The 20,303-nt window shown below is 45.5% G+C and overlaps 1 protein-coding gene across 1 annotated transcript in view; it reads right to left on the bottom strand.

The window, feature by feature from the left end:
- The window catches only part of PIK3R6 (phosphoinositide-3-kinase, regulatory subunit 6), a 60,753-nt gene that overhangs the window by 16,900 nt on the left and 23,550 nt on the right, over nucleotides 1-20,303 (bottom strand). The window contains exons 8-13 of the mRNA XM_006863505.1: nucleotides 17,459-17,624; nucleotides 14,568-14,654; nucleotides 11,364-11,787; nucleotides 10,970-11,048; nucleotides 10,033-10,155; nucleotides 2,432-2,542 (exon numbers count right to left, since the gene is read on the bottom strand). Coding sequence (XP_006863567.1) covers nucleotides 2,432-2,542; nucleotides 10,033-10,155; nucleotides 10,970-11,048; nucleotides 11,364-11,787; nucleotides 14,568-14,654; nucleotides 17,459-17,624 — 990 coding nt within the window. The remainder of the gene's footprint in view (nucleotides 1-2,431; nucleotides 2,543-10,032; nucleotides 10,156-10,969; nucleotides 11,049-11,363; nucleotides 11,788-14,567; nucleotides 14,655-17,458; nucleotides 17,625-20,303) is intronic.

A 20,303-nucleotide genomic window follows, 5' to 3' on the forward strand; every position in this document is an offset into this window, starting at 1 on the left:
CGACCCTGTACAGGGTTTCCGAGGCTGTAAATCTTTGCGGGACCAGAAAGCCTCATCTTTCTCCCGTGGAACAGCTGGTAGTTTCGAACTGCTAACCTTGCAGCTCATAGCCTGATTCAAAGCTCAGTAAAAAGAGGAAGACTCTCAACAAGATAGACATGTTGGCTGAACCAATGAGCTCAAACATAGCAATATTTCTGAGGAGGGTGCAGAACCAGGCCGTGTTTTGTTCTGTTGCACATAGGGTTGTAACCGACTCAATGGCACCTAATAACAACAACAAGTAGGGTGGAGAACGGTGAGAATCCTTCCATCCCCAGCTGGGAATTTGGGTATCTCCAGGAACAGTAACAAAGCAGCTGGTTAAGGTGCTGCCCACTGTGTCCCTGGACTCAGACTCTGTGCCTCTTGAAGCTGGAGCCTCAAGGAGTTGATAGAACGAAGCCAGGTATAGGAGTGTGCTGGCCACTTTCAGTTGTCTGCAGTAAGGGCCAATAAGAAAGAGACGATGATCATTAGAAACTAGCAAATCATAAAGCAAAGAGGGAAAAATTATAATAGTCTTCTAAAAGAGGCCCTTTCTGTTTGTATCAACCAATAAGAAGTAGCTCGTCTCGGGAACGCAAGGCTTTAAAAAGCCAGATTCCCTGCCCTTAGCCCCCATCTGAAGAAATCGGACTTTAAACCACAGTAGAATATAAGACTGAGACGTGGAAAAAAACCTAATCCTCAGGTTCTACCCCTCCAAACCCACTGCTGTGCATCCCCTGCATGGGGACATCAATGGAAACAGCACAGTTTAGAAAGATGGTTTAGTTGGCTTTAGGTTCTATAGAGAGAACAAAGGGGAGGAACTAAGAGAAGGGGGAAATGACTGAAGGAGTGAGGTTCATGAGGAGGTGGAGCAGACAGATCAAAGGCATACATGGCTGGTTAGTCATGAACTGGTAGAGACCCCCGGGAATAGGTGTAGATACATTTCTAGGCATGCACAGAAATTCTGGAGAGACCTGTTGTTGTTAAGTGCCATCGAGTCAGTTCTGACCCATAGCGACCCTGTATAAGGTTTCCAAGGAGCAGCTGGTGAGCTTGAACCTTTGACCTTGCAGTTCAAATGGCATTGCAGACTGGTGCATTAACCCACAGCGCCCCACCAGGACTCCTGGAGAGACCTACTGGCCTCTGGCCTCGATTTTTCTATTTTCAGTGATCTGGGTGGAAAGGTCACTTGCTGAAAGTGAAGGGCTTGAGGCAGGTGGTGAAGGCTGCGTTGCCGAGGCAGAGGGAGTTTGCCAAGGGAGCACTGTGTGCCCCGCTGAGGCTGGTGCCACAATATGTAGAGATGCCAAGTCATAGGGCTTTGACTTTTTTACCCCCAGGTAAAAAGGTGGTGCTCAGAAAGGTTTCTCCAAGGATAAAGCACATGGTAGCACTGATCTGGGGTTAGCTTTGGCTGGGAGGGAAGATGGCAGGGAAGGCAAATGAAGGATGAGGTGGGAAAATCATTCGCATGAGAAACTGACGGGGTGGGAATGGAAGACAGGAGGCAGGGGGGGTGACAGGTGTTGAGAAAATAGGAGAAACTGGACATATCTAGGATGTTGAAGTTCAAGTAGGTGGGAGAACATTGGAGGGAGTTTGTGATCAGAAATGGGAAAAAGAGAGTTTAAGATTCCTGAGGTAAAGCAAGTTCTGGTGAGGACTTCCATGCCAACTAATCTCTGATTTCCTGGGGTGGCTCTGTGGGTTAAAGCGCCAGACTGCAAAGTCACTTTGAACTGCAAGGTCGGTGGTTCAAGCTCACCAGCTGCTCCTCGGAAACCCTATACAGGGCCACTATGGATCAGAACTGACTCCACAGCACTTAACAACAACAGCAGCAGCCAATAAGCAGCTCTGGTGGCACCTCATGTGTTAGACTGACAGCCATGAGGTCAGCAGTTTGAATCCACCAGCTGCTCCACAGGAGAAAGATTTATAGCCTGGAAAACTCGGGATAGGGTCACCACGAGTGAGAACCGTCTCAACAGCACACGACTCCGACCGTTCTCACAGCAACCAGTATCAAGGGCTAAGGAGACTTTTCCACAGAAAGAGGCTCTACTCCCGCTGGAATCTGAGGTCTTAAGAAGACAAAGTAAACAACAAGAGTGTCTACGTTAAGGTAAGTGCCATTGAGTTGGTTCTGACTCATAGTGACACTGTATAGGGTTTCCAAAGAATAGCTGGTGAGTTTGAACCGCCGCCCTTGTGTTTCAAACCAACCTTGTGATTCAGTACTTCATCCCCCAGCATCACACCAGGACTCCAAGAGTGTGTGGGCAAGTCTATTATTTGTATCCTGGTACCTATGTTTCTCCAGAGCCAGGGTATTTAGGTTGTGGGGTCCTGGGGTCTAAGGTATCATTGGAGGCCCAGGTCGGAAGCTTACCTTGACTGTGTAGATCTGGAAATAGATGGGTTGGGTGCCCATGCGAATGTAGTAGGTGATGACATCTAGGATGAAGGGGTCCACAGTCCGGGATGTATCCAAGGAGAAAGGCTGTGAGTGAGGCAGAGATGTCTTCAGCCACTGCTCTCCATGTGACAGGTACCATTTTCTTAATAAACTCCAAAGCCCCACATGCCCTTTGTGATATACCAACCCAGTTGGTTCTTTAACACACTCTCTGTCTTTCGTACACTCTTCTTCTACTCTTATTTGAAATATACCTGTCCCCAGCTTCCCAGGGCCCCTGATTTAATTCCATAAGCAGATATTGAACCTTGTGTATGTAAGACATTGTGCTAGTAGGTACTTTGAGGAGACAAGATGCTTGAAAGTATAATTAATGATGAAAGAGTTGGACTGGGTTCTAGGGTGTATTAGTCATTCACAAGCCAGGTGACCTTGGAGGAAGTACTCAACTCTTTGAAGCTTGAGTTTTCTTCTAGGAAAAAGGAGAGATTGAACCAAATGATAGGAAGTCTCTTCCTGCTCTGGTGGCCTCTGAATTTATTAATAAACTAATTCATGTTTACACTTTACTGGGAAAAGACTAATGCCACATCCCAAGACCTGTTCCAGCTCCATATTATTGTAAAGTGTAAAAGAATATCTATATAGAATCTTTTAAGAGTTGGAAGGAAGTTTTAGGTTTATGTATCTCATACAATTCATACCTAAACCTATATCTCTTCTGATTCTCACATCTAGTCTAATGATCTATTGCTTGCTTCAAAAAGGTTCCACTGAGGAACTACAAACTTATTCTAATAATGCTGTCATTTCTCAAAATGTTTCAAGTCTCCTCTTGTTGAATCTGTTTTTTAAAGTAAGTATAAAAGCCACGCAACTTGTTCACTGTAAGAGGAAGTAGGGTGGTGGTGAATAAAACCAATATCCTACATGCACCCTGGCAAGGGATAAAAGCTCCAACAAAGGAACATAAATGAGGCCTGCATTAGACATTCTCCTTATAAGGTCCTCCAACTTCTGAGGAAAAAGTATTTTAATACCCAGGCACAGTATGTCATATATGAAGGGGCTTTAAAAAGCTCATGGCAAAACTCCATTCTCTTTTGATTTCATGTTTTCCACAAACTTTTTGAATTCTCCTCATACGTCTGAACACACTTTCAGATAAGCATTAATTCCGAATATTTGCACCCCCCAGCAAGGACCACTACTTGAAAAGAAAATATAAGAAGATAGAACCTAACCAAGCAAGCAATAAGGCAAACTTGAGAGCTTAGTAAAATGGCAAGTGACAATATAAATATGAAATATTCTCACAATGAACATAGTAGTAATAAGTACTAGTCAAATATAACAGGGGAAAGATACCATTCCCCTGTTAAGAAAGCAAGAAAAAAATATCAGGCACGAACACTAAATCTAGGAAGAAATGAGCAAGAGTATCTGATAAAAACTGCTGCTATACACAAAACCAGAAATCCAAACCCACTGCTAGGGAGTAGACTCCAACTCAGAGGTTTCTGGGAGTATCAACCTTTGTAGAAGCAGATAGCCTCATCTTTCTCCTTTTGAGCATCTGGTGGGTTGGAACTGTCAACCTTGAGATTAGCAGCCCAATGCCTAGTCCACACCATCACTAGAGCTCTGAGGAATATACAAGAAGACTTTAATAAATGAAGAACTATGCCATGCTTTCAGAAGGTTAAACTTAATATGCTGAAAACTCTAGTTCTCCTCCAAACCTCAATCCAAACTCTAATGGGATTGAACAAAAAACCCTACCTTGTCAGTGAGATTCTAGAATTCATCTAGAAAGCTGAATAAACAAGCATAGCCTAGGAACTCTTGGAGCAATGCGGTGGGCGTACTCTGCCAGGACTTAAAATAGAAATGTGCTAGTCTGTACAGGAATTAATAGATAAATGGGAAAGAATAGATCTCTAGAAATAAACTCAAACACATGTAAGAATTTAATAATTGATCAAAGTGGCATATCAGATTTATGGGACAAGATGGCTTATGCAATAAATAGCTTTAGGACAACTGGCTAAACATTTGGAAAAACTAAAACTACGCACTTCACACTAAACGCTGGAATTCATTCCAGATGGGTTAATTATTTAAATGCACAAATTAAAATCATAAAAGCATGAGAACACAATATCTGTGCATATATGTCTACTAGGGATATGGAGAAGACCTTTGAAAGGTGGGAACCATGAAGTATAAATGTGCTAGTAGTGTAGTGGGTTTCATGTCGTGCTGCTAACCTCAAGGTCAGCAGTTCAAACCCACCAGCGGCTCCACAGGAGAAAGATGAGGCTTTCTGCTCTGGTAAAGATTTACAGGGTCACTATGTGTCAGAACCCACTCAACAACACCAACAGTCAAAACTGACTCAATGGCACCTGACAACAATAATATAAGTAACACAAGCACACACAGTACAAACACTGACAAAATTGAAAGGTGAATGATAAAGTGGAAAAATGTCTGCAACAAATATGGTAGCTGAAAAAGGGCAAAATTGTCTTAATATATAAAAGGCCTTTGCAAATCAGTTAAAGACAAACTTACTCCCCATGCAGTAGTTAGGCGGATGGGGTAGCAGTGTGGTTTGTGGGTGTGAGACTCTGTTCAGCTTGTATGAAGTACTGAGAACAGGCAAATGCCTAGAGACAGTTTATCTGGGGTTACCAGGGGCTGGAGGGGGGAAATGAAGAGTTGTTACCAAGTTTCTGTTTTATAAAAACAAAACGGTTGCTATGGAGTCAGTTTTGATTCATTTAACATAGCCCTGGGTGGACTTGAACTTCTAACCTTTCAGTTAGCAGCCAAGTGTGTTAACTGTTTGTACCACTGAGGGACTCCAAGCTTCTGGTTGTTATCATTGTTAGGTGCTGTTGAGTCAGTTCCAATTCATAGTAGCCTCACGCACAGCAGACTGAGATTCTAACCAGTTCTGTGTCATCCTCTTAATCGCTGCCATGTTTGGTCCCATTGTGGCAGCCACTGTGCCGACCCAGCTCATTGAAGGCCTTTCTCTTTTTTGCTGACCCTCTACTTTACTGGGCCTTCCTAATGATGTGTCAGAAGTGCGTGAGACAAAGTGTCTCTCCATCCTCACTTCTGAGCCATCAGACTGAACTTCTTCCAAAGTCGCTTTGTTCTTCTAGCAGTCCAGTGTATCTGGTATTCTTCGGCAACACAATAAATCAAATCCATCAGTTCTTGGGTCTTCCTAATTCATTGCCCAGTTTTTAAATGCATGTGGGACTACTAAAAATACCATGGTTTGGGTCAATCCTCAAAGTGACATCTTTGATTTTTAACATTTAAAAGAGATCCTTTGCAGATCTGCCCAATGCAATTACTACATCATTTGATTTCTTAACTGCTACTTCCATGGGTATTTATCGTAGATCCAAGTAAAATGAAATCTTTATCAGTGTTTTCTCTATCATGATTTTGCTTATTGGGTCAATTGTGAGAACTTTTGTTTTCTTTATGATGAGGTATAGTCCATACTGACGGAGTCCTGGTGTGGTGCTGGGGGTTAATGCGCTGGACTGCAAAGTCGATTTGAAGCACAAGGTCGGTGGTTCAAGCTCACCAGTTACTCCTTGGAAACCCTATACAGTGTAGCTATGGGTCAGAACCAACTCGACAGCACTGAACAACAACAATGCATACTGAAAGTTATACATCTTAGATCTTCATCAGTAAGAGTTTCCAATCCCCTTCACTTTCAGAAAACAAAGTTACGTCCTCTGCATGCACAGGTTGTTAATAGTCTTCTCTAATCCTGACGTGTTCATCATCTAGTCCGTCCCATCTGATGATTTTCTCAGCAGATAGACTGAATAGGTATGGTTTCCGATTTTTCATTTATTTTGTCAGTTTATTCTTATAGTGTTTCCCTGAATTGTTCCTTGCTTTCGTTGATATTTCTCTCAATTCATTTGTTGTTGTTGTAAAGTGCCGTCGAGTCGGTTCCAACCCATAGCAACCCTGTATAGGGTTTCCAAGGAGCAGCTAGTGAGCTTGAATCACTGACCTTGCAGTTCAAACAGCTTTGCATTCTGACACATTAACCCACAGAGCCACACCAGGACTCCCTCAATTTATTGTTCTTGTTAGGTGCCATCGAGTCGACACAGACTCATAGCAACCCTACGCACAATAGAATGAAACACTGCCTGGTCCTGGGCCAACCTCAATGCATAAATAGCATTCTTTTAAATTCTTTATCAAGACTTTTGATACTATTTCTGGTATTATATTTTCTAAATCTGTATTTTGAGGCACTCTGTCTTGCTTATTAAATTGTTTTCTCTGAGACATTGTGGTATCATTGTATTTATATTTAATTGATGGATTGTATGTTGGTGGGTTCTCAGGCACTCACCACCTGCCCCCTGGTGGATGTGAGAGAGACTGGAAGTCTGATCACAGTTCCACGTTTGCTGTTTATGTTGCGTTGTAGTTCAGGGTGGGATCACATGACTCCAGAAGAAGGGCTGGTCTCCTGGCACACAACCCAAGCTGAGGCTGTGCAGGAGAGGGTGGTGGAACTGGCCACGTCTCTGGCTACTGGGAGGGCAGGGGACTAAGGGAGAAATATGGCCTGCATTGTTTCCCACCTCCAGTCAATTTCTGTGCCTGTAGTCCTCTGTACTGGCAGTTGGTTGTGACAGTGTAAGACAGCTGTGCAACTCCACACAAGCTGACAGCCCACTTATTTGCTTTCTTTCTCATTGGTCTTGTCCAGTCTCCTCTTCCATTCAGCACTCAATCCACCTCTTTGTCCTGTCCTCTATAGCTCAGGGTTCCGGGGTCACCATCTGTATCTGGTTCACCGGTTCTCCCATGTCTTTGTTGCAGAGGTCTGCTCAGTGTATCTGACTACTTCCCTCTTTCCTGTGTTTTTAATGACTTTTTGCTTTGTTCACCTATGGTGTCATTAATGCCATCTCACAACTTGTGTGGTTATCAGTTGTTAGTATTCAAGGCATCAAACCTAGTCTTGAGATGGTCTCTAAATTCAGGTGGGATATAGTCAAGGTTACACATTAGCTCTTGGGGACTTGTTTAATTTCCCTCAACTTGAACTGGCTGATGATCTGTCCTGCAGGCCGTCCCTGGCCTTGTTCTGACTAATGCCAGTGAGCTTCTCTCTCATTTTCCTCCGTAGATATCATCCATTTGATTCCTGTGTATCCCATCTGTCAAGTTCCATGTGTATAGTCGCAGTTTATGTTGGTGAAAAATGATAATTACAATGAATAAATAATTGTTTTGGCAAAATTCTACCATGTGATCTCTGGCATAGTTTCTATTTCCCAGCTACTGACCCTGATTCTTTATTTCCAACTTTTACATTCTAATCACCAGTGATTATCAATGCATCCTCATCACATGTTTGATCAATGTTAGACTGCAAAAGTTGGTAAAAATCTCCAGTTTCTTAATCTTTGGCCATAGTGGTTGATGAGTAAATTTGAATAATAGTCATTTTAAATGGTCTTCCTTCTTGTTGTTAATAAAATTTGTAGAGTTGGGTCTGACTCAGTGACCCTGTAAAAGGTTTCTGAGGAATGGCTGGTGAGTTTGAACTGCTGACCTTGGGGTTCAAAATGACCTTGTAGTCCAGTGCTTATCCTACAGCAAGCACCACACCAGGACTCCAGGCTTCCTTGTAGGCCTAAGGATATTACCCTATACTGGCAGTGTTGTTCTTCAGATTAGATTTTGAAATATTCTTTTTGACAATGAATGTGAAGTCATTCCTTTTCAACTTGTCATTCTTGGCACAATAGACCACATGACCATCCAATTCAAAGTGGCCAATACCAGTACATTTCAGCTCACTGGTGTCTGGGATATCCATCTTTACGCAGTCCATTTCATTTTAACAACTTCCAATATTCTTTGATTCATACTTTGTACATTCCAAATTCTAATTATTGATGGATATTTGCACATGTCACATCTGCAAATAAATGCCCCAAAGCTCTGCTCCACCCACGCCATTAAGGTTGACTCTATTTTGAGGAGGGAGCTCCTCCCCCTTTGTATTTTGTCTTCCAACCTGACACTATTTCAGACAATGTTCTGCTCGTCATAAAGTTTTCACTGGCCTCTATTTAGGAATGCTGACATGGAGCTGTAGAGTAAGCACTGGACCACAAGGTTAGTTTGAACCACAGGGTTGACAGTTCAAACTTACCAGCTGCTCCTCGGAAACCCTATACAGGGTTGCTATGAGTTGGAACCAACTCAACGACACTTAACAACAACAATGTTATTTTTAGAAGTAGACTGTCTTAGTCTGTCTCAGTGTGAAAGCTTTGCTGAAACTTGCCCACCCTGGGTAACCCTGTTGGTATCTGAAATACCAGTGGCAAAGCTTCCACCCTCAGAGCAACACATAAACTGTATAGTACGACACATTGACAGATGAATTTCTGTTTGTTGTTGTTATGTGCCGTCGAGTTGGTTCCAACCCATAGCGACCCTGAACAGGGTTTCCGAGGCTGTAAATCTTTACGGGAGCAGAAAGCCTCATCTTTCTCCCGCGGAACAGCTGGTAGCTTCAAACTGCTAACCTTGCGGTTTGCAGCCCAATTCATAACCACTATGCTACCAGAGCTCCTTGAATTTCTGTTTAGAGGGATGGAAAACACGTGAGAATAGACAGTGGTGATAGTTTTACAGTATGGTGAATGTAGTAGATATTATTGAATTGTAATTGTATACTTCAAATTGTTATCAATGGTAAATTTTTGTTACATATATTATGCCACAATAAAAGAGAGAAAATGTGCTCTGGAGTCAAACTTACTGGGTTCCAAGTGGGACTCTACCTCTCCTTTTGTTACTTTGGTGGTAGTGGTTATGTGCCATGGAGTTGGTTCCAACTCATAACAACCCTGTATATGGTTTCCGAGGCTGTAAATCTTTATTGGAGCAGAAAGCCTTGTCTTTCTCCTGTGAGTGCCTGGTAGATTCGAACTGCTGATCTTGCAGTTAGCAGATCTGCTCGTAATCCACTATGCTACCAGAGCTCCTTGGGCATTTCCTAATCTCTCTGTGCCTCAGCTACTCAATCTGTAAAATGGGGATGGTGACACCAGTGCCTACCTCAGGATTATTATGAGAATTTACTGAGCTGTTGCCTTCGTGTGTTAGAAGAGTTAGAAACATTAGCAATTATAATCACCTGGAAATTCACATAGGAAAAGTAACAGAAGGATAACTCTAATTAGTCTACAAATTTACAAAAGAATACTTTACATAGTCATGTCCACAGTGGTTTGGTTGAAAGTAGGTTCTGGTAAGTGTTCCAAACGAGTTCTAAGGCACCAACTGGATAGGGCTCTTCTCTTTGGTTCCCTTTTGCCTCTCCTGTCCCTGGGGCCCCTGAGACTGACTCTTGAGGCCAAGGATCCCAGGCAATCTCTGAAAAAACTCCTTCCTCCACTCCATCCCATGGCCACCATCCCTGCCTGCCGGGAGCTCTTCTCTCCCCTCCTTTCACCAGACCCACACTGGCCCCTTCCCTCTGCCCCTACCATTTCAGCCAGCTTGTGGATGGCCGGGCACAGGGTGTTGACGGTGCTCTGGTACCACGGGTCTGCACGGCCCAGGAATGCAGCCAGCTCTCCAAGTTCAGGCTGCCTGGATGCTGTTGGCTCCTGGGAGTGAGGGAAGTGGGGCAGACCTGTTAGATGCCCTCTTGCCAGCTGTTGGCTCTCCAGATACCATCAGCCTTATTTCTAGTTCCAGGCAAACTAGCTTTGTGAATGTAGGCCAGTCACTGAGCCTCATACAGCCTTCATTTCTGCATCTTGTGAAGATAGTCCCTGTTTTCTTTTATATCCCAGGTGATGTCAGAATACCCTACATTGAGGGTCACTTGCCAAGAACATTGAAAATGACCATCAGTGTTAAATGGTGACCGAGAAAGACTGCTTTGACTTTCACGTAGATAATGCAAATAGATGTTTTTGTTGTTAAGTGTGAGATTAAATGTGTGTGGTGTGTGTGTCAGTGTGTGAATGGGAGTATGTGCATGTGTGCATGCATGTCCAAATGTATCTCATGTAGAGGACACAGAGAGCCTCGTTCTGACGGTTCCACTCTATCCTGTGTCCCTTCCCACCCTCCCACCCCCCACTCCCCCTCGGGGCTCGGGTTCCTCTCCTGCACCAGTTTTAAAGAAGCAACCACTGTTGTGGAACCTGCTGGTGTGTGGGACTTAAGACTGGGACTGAGAGCCCATGTTTAAAGAGAAGCTTGCAAAGAATTCCATTAAAACAAAAGAAAACAGTGATGGGCAGTCAGCCAGGGTGCAAGACAGGCCATGTTTAGCCCCCTGTGTGGCTTCTGGAATAGGATGCTCCAGCTCTTCCTTCTAAAGATGGTGACTCTGTATGTCCCTGTGGGGGAGCCACAGGGATGTGTCCCCACCCAGTCCCCCTAGGTTCCTGTCCTCCCCCACAGAGTCACCTCAGGGGCCAGCACGGGGATGTAGTAGAGCTGTAGGCTGAGCCGGGGTGTGAGGCAGAACTTCTGGGTCTCTCGTTTCCTGGGAGTGGACGGTAAGAGAGAGAGGATCAGAGCAGGGCTTTCAACACTTAGCTCCACATCCTAGCTAAGCCACTTATCTCTTGTCTTGCTGTCATTACCCTAATCTCTCTGAGCCTCTATTTTCCCATCTATAAAATGGGAGCAGTGTGGAAACAATGAGCCCATTGACACCTACCTGCCTGTTACAGTGCCTGGCACACAGTAGTTATGTGTGAGTAGTGCTAACTACCATCCCACCCTGACCTCTGCCTTCTGACCCTCTCTCAATCTCTTTTATCTTCCCTGTGCCCCAGCCAGTCTGTTGGAGCCCTACCTGAGGGTGTAGTAAGCCTGGGCCAGCCGACCCAGCATCCTGTCATCTCCCAGCACCAGTACCCGGGCTGTGTGCACCCGGGACACCCCAGGCAACAGCTCCCCGTCCCCGCCGGGCCCACCCGTCTTCCGGTGCAGCCCCGGAGGCCCATGCCAACTGCCAGGCAGTAAGAGTTCGGGGAGCCACATCCTTTTCTTGATGCCCCCTTTGCGTTGCAGCCTGGCTCGCTCCATCTCTGGGCTGCTGGGCTCAGGCAGCTCCTCCGCCCAGGAAGGAAGGTCCCGCTCGATGCCACTGTCTGTTGATAGCACGGATACGCGGGCCAACGCCCGGTCTGGACGGAGACCCTGCAGATCCAAGGCCTCCAGGTCAGCACTGAGGCGGAAGCGGGATCGAGGGCATAGGAAGAGGACCAACTCCTTCCCTGGGAGCAGAGGACAAGAGGAGGTCAAGGAAGTGAGGGGCATGAGTCTAGCAGGTCTCACCCCACAGTCCCATGTTCTTCAAACACTGCTCAGCTGGACTGAAGCTCCCACACGATACGAAACAGACAAAGACAAGGTCCTGTGGTCAGCACTCCTGCCACGTCTTACTGATTAAAGGCTCTGAGAAGTTCTGCAGCAAAGACACCCACTTAGCCCAGTCTTTCCCACATTTAATCCTGGGAATGCTCGTTTTCATATATGTTCATGTTACGGATTGGATTGTGTTCCCTGCCACCAAACATGTGTTGAAATCCTAATTCCTGTACCTATACATATGTTCCTGTTTGAAAACAGGAGTTTTCTTTTGGCATATTACATCGCAGTAGTTGTTAAATGCCATTGAGTTGGTTCCGACTCATAGCAACCCTCTATAACGTTTCTGAAACTTTAAATCTTTGCAGGATCAGAAAGCTTCATCTTTCTCTCATGGGACTGAACTGCAGACTTTATGGTTTGCTATCCCGTGCTTATCGTACAGAGCCACCTCGTTTCCTATCTGAGTGAGGTGCGTCTTAAATCTAACCACTTCTGAGTTATAAATGAAGCAAAATAGATCCAGACACACACACACGGGGAAAACCCACACGAAGACAGACACACATGGCAGATACAGCTACAAGTCCAGGAATGCTAAGGTTTGTGGGCAACTAGAAGGTGGACTCCTGGTGTGGTGCTGTAGGATAAGCACTGGACTGCTAACCAAAAGGTCGGTGGTTCAAACCCACTAGCTACTCCTCAGAAACCCTGGACAGGGTTGCTATGAGTTGGAAACGACTCAATGGCACTTAATAACAACAAGAAACTGAAATAGACGAAGGGCCTCCCCCTAAAGCAGGAATGGGGAATATCTGGCCTGAGGGCCATGTGGTGGTGGTGGTGGTTATGTACTGTGGAGTCAGTTCCAACTCACTGCAACCCTGTACAGGGTTTCCAAGGCTATAAATCTTTATGGGAGCAGAAAGCCTCATCTTTCTCCTACAGAACTGCTGTTAGTTTCAAACTGCTGACCTTTAGTAACCTGATTCGTAACCACTAAACTACCAGAAGCTCAAAATCATTTGGTCTGGCCCTGCCAAGGCAACTGCAGTTCCAGTCATCACATTAGGGGTGATTTGATTAAATGTTGGATCAAATATAGCAGGCTAATTTTTTTTAAGTTGATAATTTTATATGGCCCACACATGATGTTATAAATTTCGGCAGAAAAAAGTTCCCCACACCTGTCCTAGAGACACCCCATAAATTCAGACTTGTAGCCCCCAGAACTGTAAGAAAATAATTTTTTGTTCTTTAAAGGTACCCACTTATGGTATTTTTGTTACAGCGGCACTTAGGAGTCCTGGTGCGGCGCTGTAGGATCAGCAGTGGACTTCTAACTACAAGGTTGGCAGTTCAAACCCACCAGCTGCTCCTTAGAAACCCTATACTAGACGAATGAGTCAGAAGCAACTCAATGGCACCTGGAAAGTAAGAAGGTTCAATATCACCCTCCCATTCTCCCACACCCCAGAGCATCCTCTGGGACACAGATGCCAGACTATTAACTCTGGGGAAGATCTCCAGGCTTTCCTAATCTGCCCTGAGGACCAGAGAGAGAACGGAATCCACCTAGTATGACTCAAAGGGGTGGACGTGCCAGGCCTTGAACCCAATTCACCTGTTGTCCTCAGTAGCTGGTACAGAAATAAATACCACACATGGACGACTTTAACAAACACATGTATGCTTTCTGTTTCAGAGGCTAGACGTTGGAACAGAGGATGCTGGCTCTAGAAAAAGGCTTTCTCTGTGTCCTTGTCTCTTCAGCTTCTGTTTCCTAGTTCCTTGGACATCTCATCTCTTCCCCATCTCTGCTTGCTTGATCTGCTCCTTTTAGATCTTGTAAGAGACAAACTCAAAACACACCTGGCACTAATCCTGTCTTGTTAATGTAACAAAGACAACCCAATACATAATTGGATTGGAATTACAGGCATTGTTGTTAAATGCCACTCACAGCTCAGTCTGTATAAAGTACCTCCCATATAGGGTTTCTGAGGAGTGTCTGGTGAGCTTGAACTATGGACCTTGCAGTTCAAACTGACCTTGCAGTCCAGTGCATTAACCTGCAGCACCACACCAGGACTCCAACTACAGGTGTACCAAATCTATAGCCATGAAGTCAATTTTGACTCATAGGGTTTCTGAGACTGTAAATCTTTACAGGAGCAGGAAGCCTCATCTTTCTCCCTCAGAGTGACTGGTGGGTTTCCAGCCCAGCACCTAACCCACAGCATCACCAAGGCATAAAGGTTAGGATTTACTACACACATTTGGAGGTAGGGGAAACCACAATTCAATCCATAACACCTGTCCTGCTCTTCCCACCATACACCCGCACACCTGCCAGGGCGTGCAGTAGAACAGGGGACACCTGGGCTGAGGTATTGTAACAGGTGAGCAGAGTGCTCTGGGGACCCACAGTTTTTTTGTGACGGACTCTGCTCGGGAACATTATCTGTTGGCATCATCTTAAACATGTGGCACCTACTAGGCAGAGGAGGCTAATTTGTTGTGCTCTTCTGACAGTGAAGACATAGGTCCTTCTTCAGACGTGTGGAACAGCGCAGGGAAGGGGCAAGGTGCTCACACAAGACACACGTGACCGCAAACACACTTGCAGGCATGCTACCCTTTCCAGCCAGCTGCCTCTCTCTAGCGCTCCACGCATGGCACTTACAGAGCTGCTCCTCATCCGTCCACAGGTGCAAGGTGATGTGGGGACTGGGCAGGGGGGTGCTTGGTGGGCGGTCCTGGAGGGGGTCACCTGAGGGGAGGAGCAGGCTGTGGAGACCACAGAGGGGAGGATGGTGGGATCCTGTGCCCTCCCCGCTCTCCCCAGCTTCTGCACAGGGGCCCAGAAGGGATAACGCCCTCTCCCTCCTGGTGTGCTGAGAGCTTCCTTTCCTTGTGCCGCCCTTCCTTCCCATCTCTGCCACCGGCAACTCATCCAAGACCGCACACGAGTTGTTAGTGGTCCCTGTTTCCTACAAACATCTCAGCCCAGCATTTAGGGCCCCTCACAAAGCACAGTGTGGGCTGCCGTTTACACCCTCTTCTCCTAAATCTGCCTTCCCTCCCAGTCCCCTGTGCTGCCCTGTGCTGCAGATGAGCCGCTGGTCTCCCCTGTGTCCCCTAAGCGCCCCATCTGCATCCAACCGGGAAGGCAAACGCCTCTGTTTATTACAGGGCCTCTGCAGTATATTGCATAGAGTAGACACTCAACATCAGCGATGCTGAAGGGACCTCATCAGCTTCAGGAACCTGGGGCAGGAGAGACCAGCGCTAGTCCCTCCTCCTGCTCCAGCCTCGTGTTCACTCCCATCCAAGCAGACCTTTCTGTCTGCACCTGGGGTACACCTCACATGTAGCCTTAGGATCTGACTCTCTATTCCTGGTTAATTTCCAGACAGCCATGGCTCCCTGACTAATGAGGCCGCAGACTTTACTGCATGCGAGGCACTGTTCTACTTACCCATGCCCATTTAATCATCTCACTGGATCCTGCCAGCAACTCAGGACAGCAGTTGCCAGAGGAGGAGCCAGGACACAGAGAGGTTAAGCAGCTGGGCCAAGGTCACAGAGTAAGAGGCAGAGCTATAATTTAAGCCCAGGCAAACCTGGATTCGGGTTCATGCTCTTAATCCCATTTGTTTTTATTAGTTGCTGTCCATTCAGCCCTCGACTCATAAGTGACCCCCACCTGGTCCTGCACCATCCCTATGATTGGTTTTGGATCAGACTGCTGTGATCCATTAGTTTTCATTGGCTGATTTTCAGACGTATATAGCCAGAACCTTCTTCCTAGTCTCTCTCATTCTCTGGAAATTCTGCTGAAACCTTTTCAGCATCATGCAGTTACTGTTAAGTGCCACCGAGTCAGTTCCAACTCATAGTGACCCTGTATTGGGTTTCCCAGGAGCAGCTGGTGGGTTTGAACTGCTGACCTTGCAATTAGTAATCCAATACCAATCCTACAACCATGGAGTCGGTTCCGACTCATAGTGACCAAGCATAGGGTTTCTGAGACTAATGGGTTTGAACTGCCAACCTTGTGGTTAGCACAGTTAGCAGTCCAGTGCTTATACTACAGCGCCACACCAGGGCCCACTTATTTCTCATATATACATCTCATACTGTTACATGCCATCGAGTCATTCCAATTCATATGACCCTATATAGAGTTTCCAAAGACTTCACATCTCATATTACATCTACTTAGGTTTAAATCTGCATATATTTAAGTAGGGGCTCCTGGTGTGCCACTGGACTATACTGCTAACCACAAGGTCGGTTAGGAATTGGAACCGACCTGACAGTACCTAACAACATCATATTTAAACAAACCTGGAGTATATATATATATATATATGCATCTATATACATATATGTTGTTGCTATGTTCTATGGAGTTAGTTCTGAGTCACAGTGACCCTGTACAGGGTTTCCGAGGCTCTAAATCTTTACGGGAACAGAAAGCCTCATCTTTCTCCCACGGAACAGCTGGTAGTTTCAAACTGCTGACTGTGAGGTTAGCAGCCCGATTTGTAAACACTATGCTACCAGCTACCAGAGATCTATATCTATATCTATATATATATATATATACAGAAAGAGAGTGAGTGTCCTAATGTGATGCTGTGGGTTAATGCACTGGACTGCAAGGTGACTTTGAACCGCCGCAAGGTCGGCTGTTCAAGCTCACCAGCCACTCCTCAGAAACCGTCTACAGGGTACCGACTTGATGGCACTTAGCAATAACAACAACAATAAATATATATTAGATGCTCCATGGGCGTCCTGGTGTGATGCTGTAGGATAAGCACTGGACTACTAACCACAAGGTTGGTAGTTCAAACTCACCAGCCGATCCTAGGAAACCCTATACAGGACGGCTATGAGTCGGAACCAACTTGACGGCACTTAACAACAACAACATGTTACTATTATCAAAATGAAATAAAATGTAGTCTCCATGCCTCTCCACTTGCCAGGTCACAACCAGCCCATTACCACCTGCTCTACTTGTAACCAAGAGTAGGAGATTTTGGTGAAGCTAAACAGTCAGCTCTGGTAGCATAGTTGTTACGAGTCGGACTCTTAACCTCAACCTCAAGGTCAGCAGTTTGAAACTACTAGCTGTTCCACAGCAGAAAGATGAGCTTTCTGCTCCAGTAGGGTCGCTATGGGTCGGACCCGACTCGATGGCACTTAACAACAACAACAACAACAAAGATGTGAAGATTTGCAGTCTTGGAAACCCTATATAGGGTTGCTATGAGTCGGAACTGACTCCACAGCGCGCAGCAGCAGACAGTCTGCTGGCTTGAGCTGAATTTGGACTTTGTGACATTTGAAAACTCCCCAGCTCCTCTGCCAACCCACTTCTTAGCCCCAGGCCTGCTAAATCCCTCTGCAGATTGGGCAGCCTGCGGTGCCCTCTGGCGCCCTCTGCGGGTGTGTTTCCTCAACTGCACCCTTAGCTGAAACGTGGGGGCCCCAGCACCACTATCTCCACCCACAGTCAGGGCGGGGCATCGCCACCTTCCCCCAGGTCCACAGGTCACTTACCGCCACAGCGCCCCCTGGCGGACGCTAGGGGCCCCAGCAGCGAGCAGTAAATTTCCTCCAGCCTCTCCAAGTGACCTGCACGGCTTGGGCTGGGCTCATTGGCCATCTGCTCCACAGCGGCCACCACAGCGTGGAAATACCGCTCCAAGGTGCGGCGGGGGCTGGCCTGTCGGGGAGGGGTATTAGAGCCTGACTTCCGGCCCAGGACCCACCCCACTCCCCAACTGCTAAACCAAGCCCACAGGGACATGGGCAGTCCACATGGCACCTTCTCTCAGGCTCTGTGGGCTCTGGTGGGAGCTTCCCTGAATAAGGCTTCCAGGCCCCTACTCCTGCCCAATGCTGCCTGCATCTGGTTTTGAAATACCACAAGGGGCAGGGATGGCCACTGCCATCGGCTCCTTTTAAAGAATCACCAAGCACTTGGACCAAAGTTCTGCCCCTCCCCTGGGAGTAAACTGCAGGAACAAATGAATGATGGAAAACATTCAGAGGGATATTGAAATTGGAATTCAAAGCGGGCAACAGGGATCATCTCATCTTGTTTCAATGTATTCACTCCGCACTGCTTAACAAATACTTATTGGAGTTTATATTCTGTGTGTGTGTGTGTGTGTGTGTGTGTGAGAGAGAGAGAGAGAGAGAGAGAGAATAAACAAAATAAGTAACATTTCTAGTATGATAGGCAATGATAAATACTGAAGAAAAAAAATCAAATAGGTAAGGAGAGTGTAGAATTTGGAGGAAGGCTGAAATTTCAGATAGTATTGTCAGAACTGAAGAAAAAATTCAAGCCTCAACTTGCTACATTGAAACATTCTATGGGCAAAATATTAAATGATGCAGGAAGCATCAAAAGAAAATAGAAGGAATACACAGAGTCACTGTACCAAAAAATAATTGGTTTGATGGTCAACTATTTCAAGAGATAGCATGTGATCAAGAACCGATCAGATCCACATTTGTGCTCATTCCAAAAAAAAGTGACTCAATGGAATGTGGAAATAAATCATTGAACTATATCATTAATTATCACACGCAAGTAAAATTTCGTTGAAGACAATCCAAAAGTGGTTGCAGGAATACATCGGTAAGGAGCTGCCAGAAATTCAAGTCAGATTAAGAAGAAGACATGGCACTAGGAATATCATTGCTGATGTCAGATGGGTCTTGGCTAAAAGCAGAGTATACCAGAAAGATATTTTACTTGTGCTTTATTGACTATGCAAAGGTGTTAGGGTGGATCATGACAAACTATGGATAACATTGCAAAGAATGTGTATTTCAGAACACTTAATTGTGCTCATGAGAAACCTGTACCTAGACAAAGAGGTACAACAAAACAAAGGGATACTGAATGGTTTGAAATCAGGAAAGGTGTGTGCCTGGGTTGTATTCTTTCATCATACTTATTCAGTCTGTATGCTGAACAAATAATCTGAGAAACTGGATTACATGAAGAAGAACATGGCGTCAGGATTGGAGGAAGACTCATTAACAACCTGCGATATGCAGATGATACAGCCTTGCTTGATGGAAGTGAAGAGGACTTAAAATACTGATGAAAACCAAAGACTATAGCCTACAGTATGATTACACCTCAATGTAAAGAAAACAGAGAATCCTTACAACTAGACCAATAAATAACATCATGATAAACAGAGAAAAGATTGAAGTTTCAAGGATTTCATTTTACTTGAATCCACAATTGATGCTCAAGCAGAAGTCAAGAAATCAAACAACATATTACATTAGGCAATTCTGCTGCAAAAGACTTCTTTAATGTATTAAAGAGTAAAAATGTCAGTTTGAGGACTAGGGTGTGCCTGACCCAAACCATGGTATTTTCAGTCACCTCATAGTTGATAATGAATAAAAAAGATGGAAGAAGAATCGATGCATTTGAATTATGGTATTGGGGAGGAATATTGAAAGCACCATGGACTGCCAGAGCACAAACAAATCTGTCTTGGAAGAAGTACAGCCAGAATTTCCTTAGAAGTGAGGAGGGTGAGACTTTGTCTCTCAATCTTTTGACATGTTGTCAGGAAGACCCAGCTCCTGGAGAAAGCCATCATGCTTGGTAAAGTGGAGGATCAGCCAAAATGAGAAAGACCCCCAACAAGATGAATCGACATAGTGGCAGTATCAATAGACTCATACATGGCAATTGTGAGGATGGCGCATGACTGGGCAGTGTTTTCTTCTGTTGTGAGTAGGGTTGCTAGGATTCAGAACCAACTCGACAGCACCTAACTACAATAAAACGGTCATGGAAACCTCACTGAAAAAGTGACATTTAAGTAATGACCAGAAGGAAGTGGAGGGACATTCCAAGCTTTGTTGTTGTTGTTAAATGCTGTCGAGTTGGTTCCAACCCATAGCGACTCTGTATAGGGTTTCCGAGGAGTGGCTGGTGAGCTTGAACCATGAGCTTGTGGTTCAAACTGATATTAACCCACAGCACCAAGGAACAGTAAATGCAAAGTGCATTAACCCACAGCACCAGGGAACAGTAAATGCAAAGGCCCTGGGGTGCAAGTCTGGCATATTTGAGGTACAATAAGGAGGCGAGGACAGAAAGAATGAGAGGAAGAGCACAGCAGATGGGCCAGAGAGGAAATGAGGGGGTGGGAACAGATCATGAGTCGTAGGCCATTGTAATGATTGGCTGGGTTCTGAGGGAAATGATGCAGGAGGGGCGGGTACTGAAAGTTCCACCTTCAGGACTGAACCACGCATTACCCTCGCTGCAGCCAATAGTTCTCAGCTGTGTCTCTCTCCAAAACTGTCATCAGCTGAAGAGCATCCCCCGCCCCCCCCAAGGTCCTTACTAAGATGGTCC

This window comes from Chrysochloris asiatica, unplaced genomic scaffold (genome assembly GCF_000296735.1).
Source record: "Chrysochloris asiatica unplaced genomic scaffold, ChrAsi1.0 scaffold00054, whole genome shotgun sequence".
NCBI lineage: Eukaryota > Metazoa > Chordata > Mammalia > Afrosoricida > Chrysochloridae > Chrysochloris > Chrysochloris asiatica.